Source organism: Uloborus diversus, chromosome 4 (genome assembly GCF_026930045.1).
Source record: "Uloborus diversus isolate 005 chromosome 4, Udiv.v.3.1, whole genome shotgun sequence".
Classification (NCBI taxonomy): domain Eukaryota; kingdom Metazoa; phylum Arthropoda; class Arachnida; order Araneae; family Uloboridae; genus Uloborus; species Uloborus diversus.
This window is the reverse complement of record NC_072734.1, coordinates 177544586-177564613: the sequence shown is the minus strand read 5'-3', so window position 1 is coordinate 177564613 and position 20028 is coordinate 177544586. Positions and strand designations below refer to the sequence as shown.

Sequence of the window (20028 nt, the reverse complement as noted above, 5' to 3'; positions counted from 1 at the left end):
ATAGGGTTCCTGAAATAGACTGACTGTTTTCAAAAATTTATGACAGGAGAACGGTTAATGACAAAAAGATAAATTCTTGCAGAAAATTCATGTGTCGTAGATTTTTTCCCGCAGAGTTCCAAATTTTAGTTCAAAAATTTTTTTAATAGATGGCGCTGCAGATTGTAAGCTTGTAAGTTTAAAACTAAGAATTGAAATTCACCGATTTTTCCTTCAATTGCGACATGCGATTACATTCGACGGTCAGCAGTTTGAAAAAAAAAATGTTATGAAATTTTGTTGATTAAAAACTTTTTCGAAAAATTATGATCCAATGTTCAATCTTTCTTTGATTCACGGGATTGCTATCTGCAGCGCCATAAATCGGAAAGCTTTTGAAGTAAAATTTGCTACTTTGAGTTGAAAAAAAGACGCCCTGCCACATGAATTTTCTGCAAGAGTTATATTTTTATCATTAACCGTTTCTCTGTAATTAATTTTTCAAAACATTCAGTCTTTTTCAGGACACCCTGTAATATAATGTGTATGATGTGTTAATGTTGCAAATAGTGAAACTAAATTTAAGTAGCCTGCTAGTTGTTGAGAACCTGTAACAATGAAGATTTCTTCCAAGAATTCAGTTCAGGGTTAGAAATATCTTTACACTGTTGTGAGTTATGCAATGTATCTACCGAAGTAACAATGTGAATACAGTCTAAAGATTTTTGCCCTTAAGAATGTGAAGAGATCAATATAAATTTTTTCTTGAAATTAATGGATGATAAAATAAATTAAGAGAGATAGATATGTCTAGAGACAGATAGATGCAGAGATATAGATACATGCCTAAATAGACAGATATAGATACAGACACATATGTAGATGGACAAATATAGTAAATGTTTTCTTGAAATTAATAAAATATAAAATAAATATAGAGATATAGATACAGATAGAGAAATACAGGGATACATAAATAAGATAGATGTAGATACATGGATATTGAATACAATAGTTTTTATGCAGCTGTTTAAAAGCAGCTTCCGAAGGCTGCATCAGTCATGGAGTAGAAAGGTAAACGGCATAAAAAAGCACTGCACGAAAAAAAGGCGACAGACCTAGCAAGTGGAAGTTTTTGCATCAAAGTGACAGTTGTGTGATTGTTTTAGTGAAGTTTTTCAACTAAATTAAAATAATAACGTGACTGGAATCTACTAATCATAAAAAAATCAAATAAATAGCGATTTGAGATAAATGTTAGGCTTTGAGCAAATTGGGATCAATGAGCGATTTTGATTGTTCAAAAAGAAAAACCTTACCAGATTTATATTATGTTCAATAAACAAATTCCTCGTTTTTAACCAGTTTTGAAACAGATGAAAATATGGGACGAAACCTTTGCGTCGTTTTTAAGAAACCTATTTATTCCACATCCATAGAGACACTGGCGAAGCCATAAATACCTTTTGGAGAAGATTTTTGATCAAAATTGCCTTCTAAAAGGAATTTTTTCATCAAAACAACCCTTTCATATGCATAAACTAATGTGTTAGAATTTACATTTATGTCAAAACCAATACCTATGGGGGGGGGGATCGCCCCCACCCCACCCCTTCGCTACACCACTGCACAGAGACGAATTGATGTTTTTATGGACTGCATCACTCTGAAGAATTGATCTAATAATGGTCAAAACTGGTTTCGTCATATACAATTTATACAGAGAACAAACATTGCTTCATATTTAACTGAGGCATGACTTCTCACGAAAAGTATGTTTTCCTTTCAGAGAGATTTTGTTATTCGAAATGGGGTTGTTTCCTTCAGTCAAAAGTACAACTTTTAGTCTTTGAAATTGACAGAATGAGTAAAAAAAATAACATGGACCCAGGAAATACTTTCTTTTTCCCAACATTTATTTTTTAATTAATTTTTAAAAATGTCCGATTTTGAAAACAAGGCGTGGTCTTGATGACGTCACAAATGATGCAATTTGGCGCATCTTTCTACCATGTTTCCACGTTATGATAATCAAGAAGCGAATTAAACGCTTGCTATCAACCCTATCGTTGCCAATACACGTGAGTAAAGATTCGAATTAAATATTTTTCTCCGTGATTGGCAACACTGAATGGCATTTCATCATTTGTGATGTCACACGACAGAAACGTAAACAATGAAAGCGCACCGATTTAAGAAATTTTTTAAAAATATTTAACTTGAACAAATTATTTAAAAAATGGTCCGATCCTATATTTTTAAGCATGCTCTTTCAGAAAAAAATACTTTTAAAATTTTGGAAACGACCCCATTTTGCATTCCGTTTCGAGACTGAAAAATAAGAACGATTCGCAAAGAAGGAGCGTTTCACCAGCTGAAGGTCAACATTTCCGTTGCGTTTCGAGTGCGGATACCTTACGTCGACTGTACATTAGGATTGTTCAAAACTACATGTAAAAAAGTTTCTCCTACATAACAGGACACCCCTCAATATTTTTAGAATTGTAGATAGCAATATACTGGAAGAATTTTAGCTTCCTACTTCAACTGAAAGAGTTCAACTCAACCACCTCCCCCAAACTTCATACGTATCGGGTGGGGGGTTAAAAAATACATGAACTGAAAAACAATACTACATTTTATAATATACAATAGCAATATGCATATACAATGCAATAAAATAACTATTTCCAAAAAAAACAGCTAATGATATTAAATGTTTCTAAATTTGCGGCATTTTTGATGCTGCGGCTGATTATAAATATCCTAAATTGCTGAAGATTTTACCCAATATTTCGGGACAGTTAGGCAGGAAATTATGTAGAACGCCATCCAAAAGCTTTTTTCTATCTGTTTCACGCCGAAAGATAGCTTGCACCCGGGTCAGAGATTGGCCAACGCCTTATTGATTTCCCCCCTCCTGAAACGGCCAAACTCTAAAAAATAAATCAATTATTCTAAAATTCTAATCGTTGTTTTTCTATATTTGCTTATGTATCACACCAATTTTACCGATCTGTAATCATCTCTTTCTCTCTCTCTATGGATATATATATATATATATATATATATATATATATATATATATATATATATATATATATATATATATATATATATATATATATCTTGACGCGCCCTAGTTTTGTGACACTATAATAAAAAGTAATCGGTGCAAAATTTGAACTCGATCGGTCAATAATAACACGTGCCCCTATTGACGTTGAACTTTAACACTTTTGATAATTTTCTCACAAATCTTCGAGTTTTTGCTTTAGTACCCGTACATCGTTTCTCCTATGTTTGCAAAATATTTTTACAGGGAGGTAGCACTAAAATTAATCTTTTTAATTACTTCATATCGTCTAAAGATTTTACATTGAATAAGAATGAAATACTGCTTTAGAAACTTTACCTTAATCGTACGCTTTTCTCAATGTATCTCAATCGCGTGCATTTTTTTTCCGATAGTCATGGAATGTCTGTAAAATACTAAATTACTTTTGTGACTCATATTTGGTAAATTGATTGCGAAATTCTTCGTTTAATTGTGCTCCTCTTTCAGTTGTATCATTCACAACTTTCAGCATTTTAACGATATCTCTTTCCTTTTAATAGCTTCCTTCATTTTCCCCACGAATCAGGATCAAATAGGAAAACATCTTTTGGTGTTTGTAACTTATCAAACAGTTTTATTGACTTGTAATTGATTCTATAAAGAGGAAGATCTTTACTAAGAAAGTATTCCAAATCATCTACTGTTATCTAAATTTTTTATACAGTAATCAGACACGTCCTTCCTATACAGCAAGCATTTTTTTTGAGAAGTAGTCTTTTACTATTTTCAAAGTTAATTCCTTCATCCAATACGGACAAAGCTACTAGTTCATCCCCTAAGTACCATAAATGGTTTATGAATTTTTCAATCACTGCTTCTGCTGAATGTTTGTCATCATTTTGTACGCTGAAGGTTTTTTAGACACTAGACTTTATATTAATTTAAATGGCCTAGAATGGGTTGCTGCGAAAAACTAGATCTTCATACAAAATTTAACTGTAAAACAGCATTTACGGGCAATCTCTTCATGTAGTGTCAATTTAAATTGCTTCCTAAATATATTAATTTTCAAACAAAAAATTCATTTTGCCACCCCTCTGGGTCAGGGATAAACTCCAGGTTGCCGAAAATATTCCTCTAGGAGGGAGGACTTCACCAAGAAATATTATTACACGTTATATGTGAGAATTCTCTGTAATATTCTCTTAATTCCGCTTTCTATGAACAATAATATGTCATCAAATCCTTCTTTTAGAATTTAAGTGGTATGTGTAATTTTTAAATTTTGAACCGCTTAAATAATGGAATATCGAGTCTAGAACTAAGAAAGGCAAGAACTTCTTTAACGACACTCTGCAGTACGATTTCAAGTGCATGATGATAGCAATACAAATGCAATATATCACCGTTCAGCTTTTGTTCTAAAAAAATTACATGCACACTTTATACGGCCGGTATTGTAAGCCGCTGTATAAAACACTACAGCTTGAACAGTTAGCAATAAAGAGCAATCATCTAAGATATTATATACAACTGAAGAAATATCTCAGAAATTCTGAGTAGCTGTTCAACATTGGAACCTGAAGCTATCATGGTAAGCATATCGGCGCTTTTTTCCAGTTACATCTGGATATAGCTTTGTATCCCAGGGAATAACTAAAAAATCTAAATTTAAATTCATAAAATCTGATTTTACATCTCGAAGATTTTCTCTTGCTCTCTTAAGGGATGCACGATTGATCATAAGGTTATTTGGATTTAAATTTACTGCATCTGCATAGGCTGTTAATAAATGAGCAGCATCTTTGTCCCTAATGTGGCATTTGTCTAACATTGATGAAATGCGAGCAGATCTCAATAGTTGTCAAGCTTTTTTGCGTTGTGGTAAACCAGATATAGAAAAAAAGGTTCAACATGTTAGGATAGATACCCATTTCGGTTTCGAAATCTTGTGAATTGCAAGAGGAATTTGATGATAATAAAGGTTTATGTACTGAAATAGAAGACAGTTTAAAGTATAGATTTTTACATTATTCCGATCTGGAATTTTTTAAAATTTATATTTTAGATATGGAAAATAGAGTTTATTTTTATGGTAGGATAATCGAGGATTTTTCAAAATTTAAATTACAAGAATGCATAAACATTTAAGTCTATAACTAAAGAACAGTGAATTAAAATATAATTGTTATTACTTATATTTATAGCATGGAAACCTAGTGACCCTATTTGCCACACCTATTACATACACAGAAAACTTTCTAAATCAACACCCCCCCAAAGCCTGGAGGAGGCAATTTGTTGTTGTCAAAAATCATTCATTAATGGCCTAGGCCATTCATTAATGGCCTTTAAAATCCCTTGTGTCCAACTTGGTGGAAAGAAATGATCCCCTGCCGCTTGATTTGAAACGAGCGCGAATAGCGGTATGCCTGTCCCAAGACCATTGGTGTACATGTACCCTATGTTATATGTAAAATTTTACAGAATGAAAGTGAGAATGGATTGACTTAAAATTTTGCATGGATCATTTATTTGAATAATGGAACAAATTGAGGGGGGCGTCGTGTAAAATATCTACAACTTCAAAAATAAGGACCACCCTAATATATATATATATATATATATATATATTATATCCGGGGTGAATTTAGTCCGGAACGCAACTTCATTTCTGCTTTTGTGGAATAATGAATATGAATTCCCCATTTACATCGAAATTGACGACCCAAGAATTAGATTTTTCTCATTGGTGGCCTGGTTTTTGGTAGTGAAACATTTGCTAATTATGCGTTTATTTATTTATTTAAAGTTCATTGTGATAATGTGTTCTTTTCATTTTCTCTCGATTTTTTTTTTCTTGTAAGAGAAAATACGAAAACCAACTCCGAACAATGCTCCTGTTTTTGTCTTATTTACTCAATTTCAGATTTCCATTTTCGGATAATAACTTTTGACTTTGACGTACGTTCGAGAGTTTCCTGAAGAATCCTGTATTTTTCATCAGTTGTAAATCTTGAAACTCAAGCACAAACGTAGAAATTCCTCATCCTTTCTTCCTCCCGTCATGCATCGCGGCTTTGTTGGGAACACATGTCACGAGGACAGAATTTATGATGGAAACACGTAGCGACCCCTGCCGGCAGTATGCGCATTCTTTACTTCGACTTGTCCCCGAGTTAGTTTATTGACGCTACGTGACGTGGGAATAGTTCGATGAAAGGAGTTCGGTCACGTCTGCCGTATAAGGAATGGTTCTTTGGTTTTGTAGCTGGAACGGCATACGTAAAGCCGGCTATTGGGGGTTCGACAATTTCGCAAATATTGTTCAACGTACCGGAAATTCCGAGATTTCGTCGATTTTCTAAAAATATCGATCTGCATTGAAAAAACGCGCTGTGCATGCATTTTAGGTTTCGAAGCGGGAAACATAAGTTAAATTCCACTAACAGTTGATTTCAGTACCATTTATTAAAGAAAGGATTTAGAAGGAACAAAATTGACTGTATTGACTTAAAGTTGCGATGAGTATCACATTGCATATCGATTTATCATACATGTTTGATGTTTGTTTTAAAACCTTGGTCTTTGAGTCCGCTGAATTCAATGGGCACTTCAACTAAAAAAAAAAAAAAAAAAGAGAGAGATTTTGTCCCGAACGTGACAGCTGATCTACTTCATACAAGATATTGATTTAAAAGGGTATTGAACAAAATTTTGTTGCTTAAGAAATCAGAAACATATGTGGGATTTCTTAAGCAAGACCTTTTTTATACTTCCTAAAATGTTTACTCTTTCTTTCACGGATGGATACAGAAAAAAGGTGCCCCTTTCGGGAGGGGAACCGAAAGGAGCACCTAACGAAAGGCGCACCAAAAAGTCCTCCGTCCCCACACGCATATAATTAAAAAAAAAAGTTCTTATGAGGTTTCTGTAAAATGTTTTTAAACAGCCCTTAAAGTAAATTATACAACCACAGAAATTTACGTACCAATTTACTTCGAATGATAAATATATTTTTTGACATATTTATCCCTTAACCATTAAACCTTATTTAATTTCGCCAAATTGGTACAATAATGCACGGTATTACTCAGAAACATTGTCATATTGAATAAAACAAGAGGTTATTAAAACAGAATGATCACTTTTTTTTATCAAAGAAGAATTGACAAACGAATTGCGAAATTATGTATCTTGAATTCGAAATTCGCGAGTTTTATGTACTAATCTTTTACCCTGACAGTAGACTGCAATATTGCTCCCACAGCAAACCAAAGTGATTTTATTCAAATATACTTTGTGCGTACGTGCGGTTTTTTACTTCCTTTTACAAAAAAGGAAGTATTGTATTCGCGAAAAAATTTTCACTCAAAAATCAGCCTTAATTTCCATTTTTCTCACCCCCGAATGAATGTTGAGCTTTTTTCGACCCGACCAGACGTGGATATGTGCCTAAGAACCTACAGACACCCGAAATATCCATTTTGACGACCCCAGAGTTAATTACAACGAATTTTCTCGTGACGTCTGTATGCACGTATGTATGTGTGTATGTATCTCGCATAACTCAAAAACGGTATGTCCTAGAAAGTTGAAATATGGTACGTAGGACTCCTAGTGGGGGCCTAGTTGTGCACCTTCCCTTTTGGTTGCATTTGGATGTTCCTAAGGGGGTCTTTTTGGGGGGAAATCATCGTTAATTTCGATGTAAACTCAAGTGGTGTTATAATTCGTCGGACACTTATCGCCAGTCTTTTGGTCGCCAAGTTTTGTCACCAACTTGGCGACAAATTTGGTAATTTTTTTTTTTTTTGATTTGGTTTCAATTTGGCCACTGTTGGTGATATTTAGAGAGTAAACAATTGAATGACATTAAAATTGCGAATAATGGGGAAATGACATTAAATTGGAGTAGAAGGAAGTCATGTGATGCACACATCAGCTCGTGTTTTAAAGAAATTGTTGAAAAAATTTTATTTATGTTTCTAAGGGATAAATTCAAAGTAGTTGATGGTATAGTTAAATTATTTTTAATTCTTTGGATGGGGAATGGGGCCCCTTGCTCCGCCCTAAAATGTGCTTCAGCTTTCTTTAATAAAATATACGAGATGTCACGTGCGGGGACAAAATGGCGAAACTATTTTTTGGTTAAGCAAACACAAACCTGCGCAGAAGACAATCAAAAAGAGTACGGTGTCCACCGAAGGAACATATTTGAAACGTTGGCAATGGAAAATTGCTCACCTGTCAGTTAATAACATGATGTGGCTCTTTTTCCCCCCAATTGAAAATTAAAAATCAATAATTCTACCCATCTTCATAAATATAATAGCCAATGATCGAGTAACACGGGAGTTTCAACAATGAAACTCGCATGATAATTAGATAATATGTTATGGTAATGTTTAACATGCAGGGAAAGACTTTATCGTGACAAAGCTGAACTCGATTCGGTCACTTAACTGTTTTACTGGCAAGACTGTGTCATTTTAGGGGAATGAAGAAACGAAAAAACGGTCAAAATGAACGCCATCTACCGGAGTTTAGGGTCAATCTACTTGAGCTAGAGTTACAATTTCAACTCTCTAAAAGTATTAACAAACAGGCAACTGCTTTCTTTAAATGTACAAGCAATTTTCAAAAATAATAATAATAAAATAAAATATTCAATTATAAGCGGGGTAACATTGAAGGGGCGTTAATCCTTATCAGGGGCGTTTCGATGTGAGGTCACGTGATGTCACTGTAACCTTCCAAAAAATCCTTATTCGGCAAATTCTGCTGATTGTTCTGCAAATTTGGAGACAATAGTGCAACATTGATATTTTTTAACCTTTTTGAAAGGTTTTTAAATTGCTTTTAATGATGCCGAATGTTTCTTATCGTTAGATTTTATGTATATATGACAACGTAATTTATCATTTGGTAAAATTTTTTCCGCCAGATGAGAATTTCGCTCCCCTTAAATGTTTTATTTCGCCCCCCCCCCCCCCCCCCGCTCCTTAACAGAATAATTTTGGGTCCAAGAAGTTGATAATGTTCACATCAGTATTGAAAGAGCCATAAATAATACTGATATCTATTCCTAAAACAAATTAATCAGAAATGGGGTCGTTTCCAAATTTTAAAAGTATTTTTTTTTCTGAAAGAGCATGCTTTAAAACATAGGATCTGACCATTTTTTAAATAATTTGACTAAGTTTAATATTTTTCAAAAATTACTTTAATCGGTGTGCTTTCATTGTTTACGCTTCTGCCAATGACATCACAAATGATGAAATGTCATTCACTGTCGCCATTCAGTAGAGCGCAATATTTAATTTGCATCTTTGTATTGTCAACGGTATGGTTGATAGCAAGCGTAGAGGGCAATTTTTTAATTCGCTTCTTGATTATCATAACGTGGAAACGCGGTGACATCATTGTGACGTCATAAAGACTACGCCTTATTTGAAAAATCGGACATTTAAAAAAATAATTAAAAAATAACTGTTGGGAAAATGAAAGTGTTTTCTTGGTCCATGTTATTATTATTATTTTATTGAGCAATCACATTGCTTATTGTTCTCATTTGACTGTTTTTGGCGTTCCTATCATTTTATTTTCCCACTGCCTCCCTATGCAGCATCACCTTCGATCGGCTTCACGATGCTACTACTCTAGCGAAAACCATCTCCATGTTGCGTCCGTATCCTACACACACACGCGTACACACACATACACACACGCACATACACACACACATACCTACACACACACACATACCTACCTACACACACACACCTACACACGCATACATACCTACCTACACACACACACCTACACACGCATACATACACACCTACACACACACATACCCACACACTCATGCCTGCACACAGACACAAACACACACGCCTACATACACACACCACTCGTGATTGCGAAAAACATAATTTGAATTCCAGATGCCAAAATTCAAATTAATTTTTATTTATTTATTTATTTTTATTTTTATTATTTATTTTATTTATTTATTTATTTATTTATTTTATCTAGCCAGTATGATAGTTTTGAAAACTGCGGTTAATTGAAAAAAAATGCACAATTAGCAACAATTATTCAAAATAGTTTTTCGGTTAGTTTTAATTAGTGCACATTTTAATTGGATACTTGAAATTTAAGATAAAATAATACCAGTGGTCATACCACATTAATTATGGTTCTTATAGTTTTAAATGATGCTCAGTATTTCTTTGTAAAAACATTATATATTTCTTCAACATTGAGGAGAAAGTTTTCACTCTAAGCAGTACATGATCTAAGTATCATTCAGTACAGCAGCAAACGTATAATCATGTCATCGTCTGCTGAAAATATGTCGGCTAAACTCCCAAGTGCAGCCACTTCAAATCCATTAAACTTTTACAGTGGCTATAACTTTGAAGCTGTGAAACGGAAATCACGTTAATAATTTTATGAGGAAAATGCTCTTGAATTTATTCCATACTTAAAACTGAAACAATCTTCCAGATGCATATTAACGATACGAAACGCGACAACACTAGTGGGCGTTACATTACTTGTAAAGATCGTCGGGCGTGAAATTAAATATATGGTTTCGGATTCTTTTAGAGCTTTTAAAATGGAGTTATGCTGGGATTCTTTTTTCTTAGACAAATGATTAATTTTTGTGAATGAAGGGTTTTAAGCACTCGGTTAAAACACCTTAGCAGTAACTATATGTGCACTATTTTAAACTGTGAAGTCGCTTCTTAACTTTAGTACATTCGAGCAGGGCATGATGTAGAATTTTTGGAATTTTTCGAAGAAAAAAAAAAGATTTTTCTAATCGAACAAAAAAACTATTTGGAGGGGGGAATGGCAGACAGAAAGACCATCAGACACACATTTTCCCTATCTCAAAACCCTTCTAAACAATTTTTAATCTTTCGATATTTATTTTAAATGTTTATTTGTTTTTTGTTTTTTAATTTTAGCGATATTTTTAAGATGCAATAAGCCTTCGTTCATGCTTTCTTCTTCCTTCTTTTTTTTACTATTACGGAAAAGTAGGCAAAAAAAAATATAATCTAATGTCTAGAATTTTATTGATTTTAAAGGATTTAAATTTTAAAAATTTATGAAATCATTTATAACTTAATTCAGTTTAATTTATTACCTCTTCATCAAACCTTTTTTTCTATTGGTGGGTACATGAAATATGTAAAAGTCATAATAACCTAAAAGAATGAGAAACAATACAAGTAAAGGAAAAAATCTAAAAGTAATCATTATCTCATTCCTGGTCTTGCACGCGAGAAGCACCCCGTATCAGATGCTGTTCTTACTCTATCTGTTGAGATTAGTGATTGCAATACCGGTATACTGGTATACCGAATACCGGTATATCGAGCAATTTTGCAATTTCGTAATACCGGTATTTGCTTGTGTAAAATACCGGTATTTTCGGTATTAGTTGAAAATAATGAATAGTTTAAATTAAATAATTTTCAATTTAATTTATTAAATCACTACTTATATTTTAAATGGACATTTACTTTTCCGTGATACAGAACCAAAATCAATCTATTGATGCAAAAATTTGGCTTCAAAAGCCCGAACTAATTGAATATCATTAAACAAAAGTGGCGGACAAATTGCAAAATGATATTGTCATTACTAGATGGTGAGATGAATTGCATTTTCGTGCACTTTTGTGCACCATGATTTTATTGTTTTTTTTTTCCTTTCCCTGATCATTCACTTCCCCTTTTTAAAAGTTAAATTCAAATGTAATTTTGAATGTATTTTTCCTATGAACAATTTACTCCAACGATTAATTGCAGTAACACCTTATGAATTCTTTTTTAATCATTTGTCTCAACTGTACTAAGTTTTGGCAAAAACCAAAATCACCAAAAAGTACCAAAATTTTGATGCCGAATCATTTCGGCATCAAAAAGTAATTCCTTCCTATCCAACCCTTAGCTGTTGAGTCATTAGGTGACCCGCTGATCAGTATAGATGGGCCATCCTGAAAAGATTGTCTAGGAATTCTTCACTTCAGTCCAGAGCAGGGAAAGTCTTCAGTTGTTTCGCGTTTATGGTTCCGTAGCCACATAAATGGCATGGACAATCAATGTCCTGACATCATCAATCCATGGTGATGTCAGGACATCAATACGGTGGAGGTGCGCGGCAGGATAATCAGGCCTTGTCTTCCTCCTGAAAGCTGCCACACTATTAAATAGTATTTTGATGCATGCGGAATCATTTGGGCATATGCCAAAAGTAGTTGACATTAAAGAAACTAAGCAAACCTTTCCTTACAGGTGGATTTGAAGCATCAGCACGAGATAGAAAATTCCTCATTGGTTCCCCAAGGTGTCGACTTGAGCGAGTTCTATCTGAGTGTGGAATGGGATGTGATGGATGCCCCAGCCACTCGCAACGAAAAGTATTACTCATGCTGTGTTGAACCTTATCCAGACATCACCTTCAACATGACATTGCGACGGAAGCCATTGTTCTATACAGTCAACCTCATTATTCCTTGTGTCGGGATTTCGGGATTGTCCGTCGTTGTCTTCTATTTGCCGTCGGAGAGTGGTGAAAAAGTCAGCTTGTCCATCTCAATTCTTCTTTCTCTGACCTTCTTCTTCTTGGTATTGGCTGAAATAACCCCATCTACCTCACTGGCAATGCCTCTGCTTGGGAAATATTTGCTGTTTACCATGATTCTTGTGACTTTAAGTGTTGTCTTTGCTGTAGCAGTATTAAATGTCCATTTCAGGTCGCCGTCTTGTCATAAAATGCCAAAGTAAGTCCTTTTCTTTTACTTAAAATTGTTTTACATAGCTAATTTAAACATTTTAATAAATGTACTTTAACCATCCAAAGCTTTTCTGTGCTTTTAGTTCAAGTAGGGATAAGGTGTAGATCTGTGAGTGCGCAAGGAAGTAGTTTTTTTCTGTTGTGTTGTTTTCCTAATACATTTCCAAAGCAGCTTTTCTGAAAAATCAGATTTCTGAACTGAAACCACAGTCTCATAAGAAATTATTTTGGCACCTGAGTAGTATTCTGATTAGGATTTCTTTTTTCAATGCACGTTTCTGGCGGATATAACCTGCTCTCAGTGATGAAATTCAGGAGCGATTCCGAATGTGCTCCGTTAAAGGAAAAGTGTACTCATATTGGCTCCGAATGCGTTCTGCTCAGGATATTTGTTAAATTTAAACTTGGGAGCGCATTTCAGAACAGATTGGGGGAATGTTTGAGAACAGACATGAAACACCTATGGATACACTTGTAAAATCATTGCTTTCTTTCTTACAAATCTAATTTCAACAGCTTTCTATAATTACCAGTGAATAGGCTCTCTCAATATAATACCTACAACTGAACATTTTATTGCAAAGAATTGTTGTCGTTTGGTGAAATGAATGTCGTCAAAGCGGATGACCTTTCTTGTTCATTGTCCGGTTTACAGCTGCTACGCAATATTGCTGTGGAGCACAAGCAGCTCGCATAATAAATGGAGTGTTCTTTAAGTGCTGTAAAAAGTGTTTTAAAAAGTGTGCAACTAAGTGTTCTTAAAGAAGGCACCAGAGTTCAGTGTTCAAAATATGTTCTCAAATGAGCTCCCTAATGTCAAAAGTGTTTTAAAAGTGTGCTGAAAGAAATATGTGGTCTAAAAAGCATTTTCAGAAATGTTTTGAAAACTGTTCCAAAAGTGTGTTGAGAGAGAAGCTTCTAATGGGTACGTTTTCAGGTTCAAGAAGTATCTAGAAGACAGCAAGTGTTTGAAGATTTGTAGAGTAGCTGCAAAAGCTACTCTACAAATCTTCAAACATATGTGAAGTTATAACATATGTTCAAACATATGTGAATATGTGTTTCATATGTGAAATATATTTATTTATTTAAAAAAAAGTGTTTTGATTCCGATTTGTTCTTTTCAGTTGGACCCGACGTTTGTTCATTCACATTCTGCCAAAGGTGCTACTCATGAAGCCTCCCCAATACACAGATCATCATAACAACAGAAACCATAAGGATAAAAAAGCTAGTCATTCAACGAAGAATAAGAAAAAATCGGAGAAAGGTATTCCATAAAACTTATTCTACGTTTAAACTTTTTGTTAAGTAGTTACGACAAAAAATAAAGATATTTCCATTCCCTACAAAAACCTTACACCTTTTAATAGTTCTGTAAATCTTAAGTCTTACAAGTAAGAAATGGAACATAATGTGTGCTAAGTTAAACTATATATGATTAAATTTTATTTTAGATAACTGAATTGAAAATCTTGGAATACAAGATGCTTTCCAATTTTTGCGTACTTATTCATAAAAATTATAGCATACTATACGTTTCTCTCCCCTGTTCCCAACTTCAGTATTGATTACGCTCACCAAGCGGGTTACGTCTGCTGGGCATTTGGTGGCGAAATTATATCTTGCCCAACTGGTTACCAACCCGGCTGTCACGGTTTCATGATTTTCATCACATACAATAGAAAAATTAAAATCACGAAACAGTTTTTGATAAAAATAAATAAAAGTTAAATTTTTAAATGAAAGCACACATAATTTTTGTACAAATATTACTCATATATATTTTAAATGAGACTACTAACATTAAATAATAGTTTGTTTTGTACTAGCATTCTAAAATTTTACCCTGTAGCAGCGTATAGTTAAATGTCCTTCCGTTACCGCATTTTTTTTGTCCTTCCGTTACCATTAAAAACCATATAAATTAAATCTAAATTAAAATTCTAACCATGCCTCTTTGACAAGGACGTAATTCTGCTTTGCATAAAAACACATTAGTTTCTATACACAATAGATTCTTGGTGAACTAAATGAGATGTAGTATTTTGGTAACGGAAGGACATCAAATTGTCACCTTAGTAATGGACCTATTTCATGGTTGAAAAAAAAACAAGAATTTTAAATTACTTGCCAAAAAGTTTAAACTAGACATTCAAAAGATAAAAATAAACCTAAATAGTATATGCTGCTAAAAAAAATTTATTGAAGTTACAGTATGTAACAAAAAAAAAAAAAAAAGATTTTTTGCTTCCTAAAAACACAAAGAGAAAACTTGATTTTGCACTTGATTTCCTGAAAGTCATCAAACTATTGAAAAAAAACAGGTTAATATTCAAGAAATGCATTTATTTCTGAAGAGAATGGTATATGGCAAGTGACAGAATATTATTTTTTAAAATTCAACTGTCATATCTCCTTTTTCCTGGAATTCACCTATACACTAAAAACAGATAACAAATTGTCAAAAGGAAAAGACGTTAAAATCATACTAGTGTCCGTCATATATGTACAGATTTTTAGTGTCTTACTAAAGAATGTATTTCATCAAAACGAACAGCAATTCGAGGCTCGCTTAAAAAGCAGCGAAAATCAAATATAATAATAATAATAAATATTTATAAAAAGAAAAATTTATTATCATTTATTATTATTCTATTATTACTATTATTATTTCATTTTTATTATTACTTTATTATTACTTCACTATTATTATTTTTTTATTATTATTTTATCACAGTTATTATCATTTTATCATAACTATTATTATTTTATTATCATTATTAATTTATTGTTATTATTATTATTTTATTATTTTTTATTATTATTATATTTTTAATATTAATGTTATTTTAAATATTATTATTACTTTTATTATTATTATTATTATTACTACTCTTATTATTATTGCTATTATTATTATTGCTATCATCATTATTATCATTGTTATCTTAATTTAGTAATTTTTACTAAGCTAAATTTTAGTCTCCCATCGACGGAAATGACATCGTAATCCGTGTGTTTGATTCAAGTCCAACAATTGTTGAACAATGAATGAATCCAAGACATGTTCTGAAATTAATTTGATTCTTTTTTCGATATCTTATTGAGATTTACATTCAGTGTGTTGAATCATGAGCACGGTCCAAGTTTGGTTTGATCGTTGAACTTACTATTGGCTGCTTGCTTTTCATTACAACTTGGATTTAATCGATTTTTTGCACTGCTTTCGTCAAAATTCTGATTCATTTTGTTTTATCATTATCAAGCTTTTGTTTTTGCAACAAAAAGTTTTCTATGAGCCAAATGACAAAAGTAATGAATTTTGTAGATACTGTGGACCCAAAAGTGGCGAGACTGATCAGAGATTCGTCTGCTTCTCTGCTGGACCTGAGGTCAGAGAAGTCTTCCGTGGACGGAAACGGCATCGTGATCCGAGAGTTAGACTCGAGTCCAACAATCGTCGAGAGAAGAAGGTATCCGAGACAGATCCTGAGGTCAATCCAGAACGCAATGTTCATTGCCCAACACATCGACAACGAAGATGATTTTGGAATGGTATGTAACTTGTTTTTGCTTCATTGCTTCCCTCATTCATTTAGGAATTGTTTATTAGTTGTTTTTGCAGTCTCATCGAGTTGGTTTTTGCTGTTTATTTTTTAGTAAAAATATCGAGATATAGCGTTTCTAAGCACATTTTCATCGTTCGAATGTATCATTCAAACAGCAACAGCCAAATTGTGACTCAAAACAAGTTTGCAACTGAATTTAAGCTTAAGACAAAGAACAGACTCGTTTTTAAACGACACTTGGAAATGTTGAGAAATCAGTTCATTCCAGCAACTCAATTGAGCCGGATTTCGTAAGCACTTGGTTCATGCAAGACGGTGCACCACCTTATCGTACCAATGAAATGTTTGGTCTGCTTGAAGAGCACTTTAATCAGCGGATTTTCGCTTAGGGTACCCAAATCGAAAAATATGGGAATTGATTAGGCACCCTTTTCTCCTGACCTTAACCCCTGCGATTCATTTTTTGGGGGGGGGGGGGGGGCGGGTTATGCCGAAGATCAAGTTTATGCTGGAAACCCTAAGAGCATCGAAGACCTGTAAACGATAATTCAGACAGTTATAGAAAAAATTGTAACTTCGACTCTTCAGTGAGTGATACAGAATTTCGCTATTCGTTTGCGCCAAATTACATCTAGAGATGGAAGACGCATCAAACATGTACTAAACTAATTCCCGTGTATTGTACTTTGTTTTAGAAGTTAAATAAAATTTTTGGAATCGGTAGTTTTCAAGAAATTAATTTTTAACAACAGCGCGTGGTCACCCTATATATACGCTAGCACTAACACTAGCACTGACACTGGCACATTGGACTCTGATAATGAAAATTATTGCTTTCTGTTTCATAAAATGATTAAGCACCTTACATGACGAAATAAACAAATACCTCTGTGCCGAGAAGTAATAGGCAATAACTAACGTTTTGAAGCACAAATATTCAGGTTACTGAATAAAAATGTTTCGGGATTTGCAGAAGAAACCGTTTTTTTGATTTTTGTTTATTAAAAGGGTTAAACACCTCGCATGATGTTTGTTTTTCTTACTGTGACGTTACAGATATTACATATAATTACATTTTTTTTCGTTTATGATGTTATAAAAATTTCTTGAACCTATGGAGCATTACGGCACAAACCACATAATTATACGACAATTTATTGCTTTTCTATGAAATTTTTAAATGCGTCAAGGACTTTTCGGACGCCCTCTATAACATATAAAACGTAATTATTTAAAATATGCAACAACTGCAATGCTTTAAAATTTTCAGTTGAATTTCCCCTCCTTTTCCCATAATGTGAAATTTTAATTTAAAACACAAAGCGTTAAAATACGCTTAACTTAATTTTTAAGATGTATTTATAATTTTCACAGCGCGAAATACGCACGTAGCTGCGTTAAAAACAACGAAGTGACGTATCACCGTGGAGTGCCATAACCAGTTTTGTTATCATTTTCGCTTCCAGAAAAATGATCTGAAAAATTAATCTTTAAAAATGTTTTAAATGAAAATAAGGATTCGGGGCTTTAAAACCGATTAATCATTTTCTTTTTAGTGGCTTTTATTGGTGTAATGAGAATTCCCATGCGCCGAAAAATTAATTGGATCTTTTAGTTTTAATCCTCTGCATTGTGTGCAACTTGCCAAAAAACCTGGAGCTCTTTTGAAACGTCAGGAAAATGTGTTTATTTTTGCTAATAAAAGACTTTCTTTCATAAGGTTTTTTTTTTTAAACTCATTTCGAAAGAAAATATGATCAAGAACCAATTTTTTCTTTTCCAATTTCAAAAAATATCAAAAATTTGCAAACTCTTTCTGAAAACTTTTATGTTTTTTCATTTTTATTTCTTATTTTAAAAAAATGAAAACATATTTTTTTAAATATGCGAGCTAGAAATTACATGTCCGGAAAACATCGCAATTTTAAATAATTGTCTGTAGTAATAAGCTATTTAAATAACCAGTAATTGCCGTTACTTTATTGGTTATTGTAAAATTACAGCAATTGTTTACCTTTCGTCTTTCATCTAAGCCTTAGTGTTTTTATTTTGTTGTTTGATTAAATTCCCGTATACTTCTTGTATAGTTCAAATATGCAAGATAACTAAAGAAAATTAAAGAATCTGCTATTTTCTATAAGAACGCAACGTCTATGCTCCAATCTAGATTTTTTTTCTTTATAAAGGATTTTTTTCACCGTGACTTTCTGATTTACGTGTGTCGCTTTTCGCAATTTAATCTTTTTTAGTAATGCATTACACTTATTGTAACTTAACTCTATTTTATTTAATGTTTTCCTACCGCTAAATGTTTGCTAACTAGGTTTGTTGTTTCAACAATTTGGTTTCGACATTTTTATTCAATAGGTGTCATTACCGGAATCTGAGTAAGAAACTTATTTAACAAAAGTACATGGACAGGGTGTTTCGTTTTAACTTTCAAGACCTTTATTTTCGCAACTGTTAGTCCTAGATGTATACTTCCAATTGCAAAAATGTTCAAAATCAGATGCAGAGTTAAGATATTGAAAGTTTGAAGCAAAAATGAAAATCAGTCAAAATATATGAAATTTAACTTTTTATACTGGACCTAGTTCCCCGAACTAAATTTTAGAGAAATAATCTCTAATGAAAACTATTAATGACACAAAAAACTTGACATTTATGTGACCAAAACTCAAGGAGATATTTCAGTTTGAAGTTTTAAGGATCATACAGAAAATGAGATTGGAACTTGTCGCTCTTTCAGAAGAATGACAGGTCGTCAAAGTAAGAAAAACAAGGTATTTATAATTTTCATTGATATTCAAAAATAAATGCAAATGTTATGCCGTGATACGCCAAAACACACCACAAAATCTCGAATAATTTAAAAAATCACACTCTATGCACACAGGTAATTTTAAACATTTGTTAACACTATATTTCCCCAGAAAAGATGTTATTGACGGCGAGTGAAAAGTGGTGTAAGACACAAAACGATGCGTTTCATAGCTCAGTGAATGTATGTCGTACTAATTTCAAGCTTTTTGTGTTGGAATTATTTTTCAATGGAGATTATTTCTCTAAATATAAGTTAGGGGACCTGGGCCCGTTTAAAAAGTTAAATTTTGTATTTTTTTACTCCTTTTTATTTTTACTTCAAACTTTCAATACCTTAACCCTGCATCTGATTTTGAACATTTTTGCAATTAGAAACACGCATCTAGGACTAACGGTTGCGAAAATAAAGGTCTTGCAGGTTTAAAACGGAACACCCTGCATATGACTTTATGCAATCTTGTTTCCTCATCGTTGGCTTTTTACTTCAAATGGAAGACACTATTAAACTAATTCGCTTACTTTCTGTACACAACACATATATTTATTCCTTGGGGGCCATTCATCAATTACGTAAGGGTCCCGAGAGGGATAAGGGTTAAAAAAATCTCTACATACCCTTACTTGGGGGAGAGGGGCAAATCCATTCTAACGTAATATTTTCCCAGTCGATAGTTTATATTAGAAATTACGCTTTCAAGTGGTTTGGGAGAGGTCATAGTTCATTTGCGTCAAGAAGGTGAAAAATGTATTTGGATGAGATTTTTTTACTCGTTTTTG

General features: G+C 33.1%; 1 protein-coding gene across 1 annotated transcript in view; it reads left to right on the top strand.

Annotated features, from left to right (window-relative positions):
• Window positions 1-20028, top strand: part of LOC129221017 (acetylcholine receptor subunit alpha-like 1) — a 132187-nt gene that overhangs the window by 52185 nt on the left and 59974 nt on the right. The window contains exons 3-5 of the mRNA XM_054855453.1: window positions 12355-12842; window positions 13984-14126; window positions 16188-16414. Of these exons, the coding sequence (XP_054711428.1) occupies window positions 12355-12842; window positions 13984-14126; window positions 16188-16414 (858 nt within the window). The remainder of the gene's footprint in view (window positions 1-12354; window positions 12843-13983; window positions 14127-16187; window positions 16415-20028) is intronic.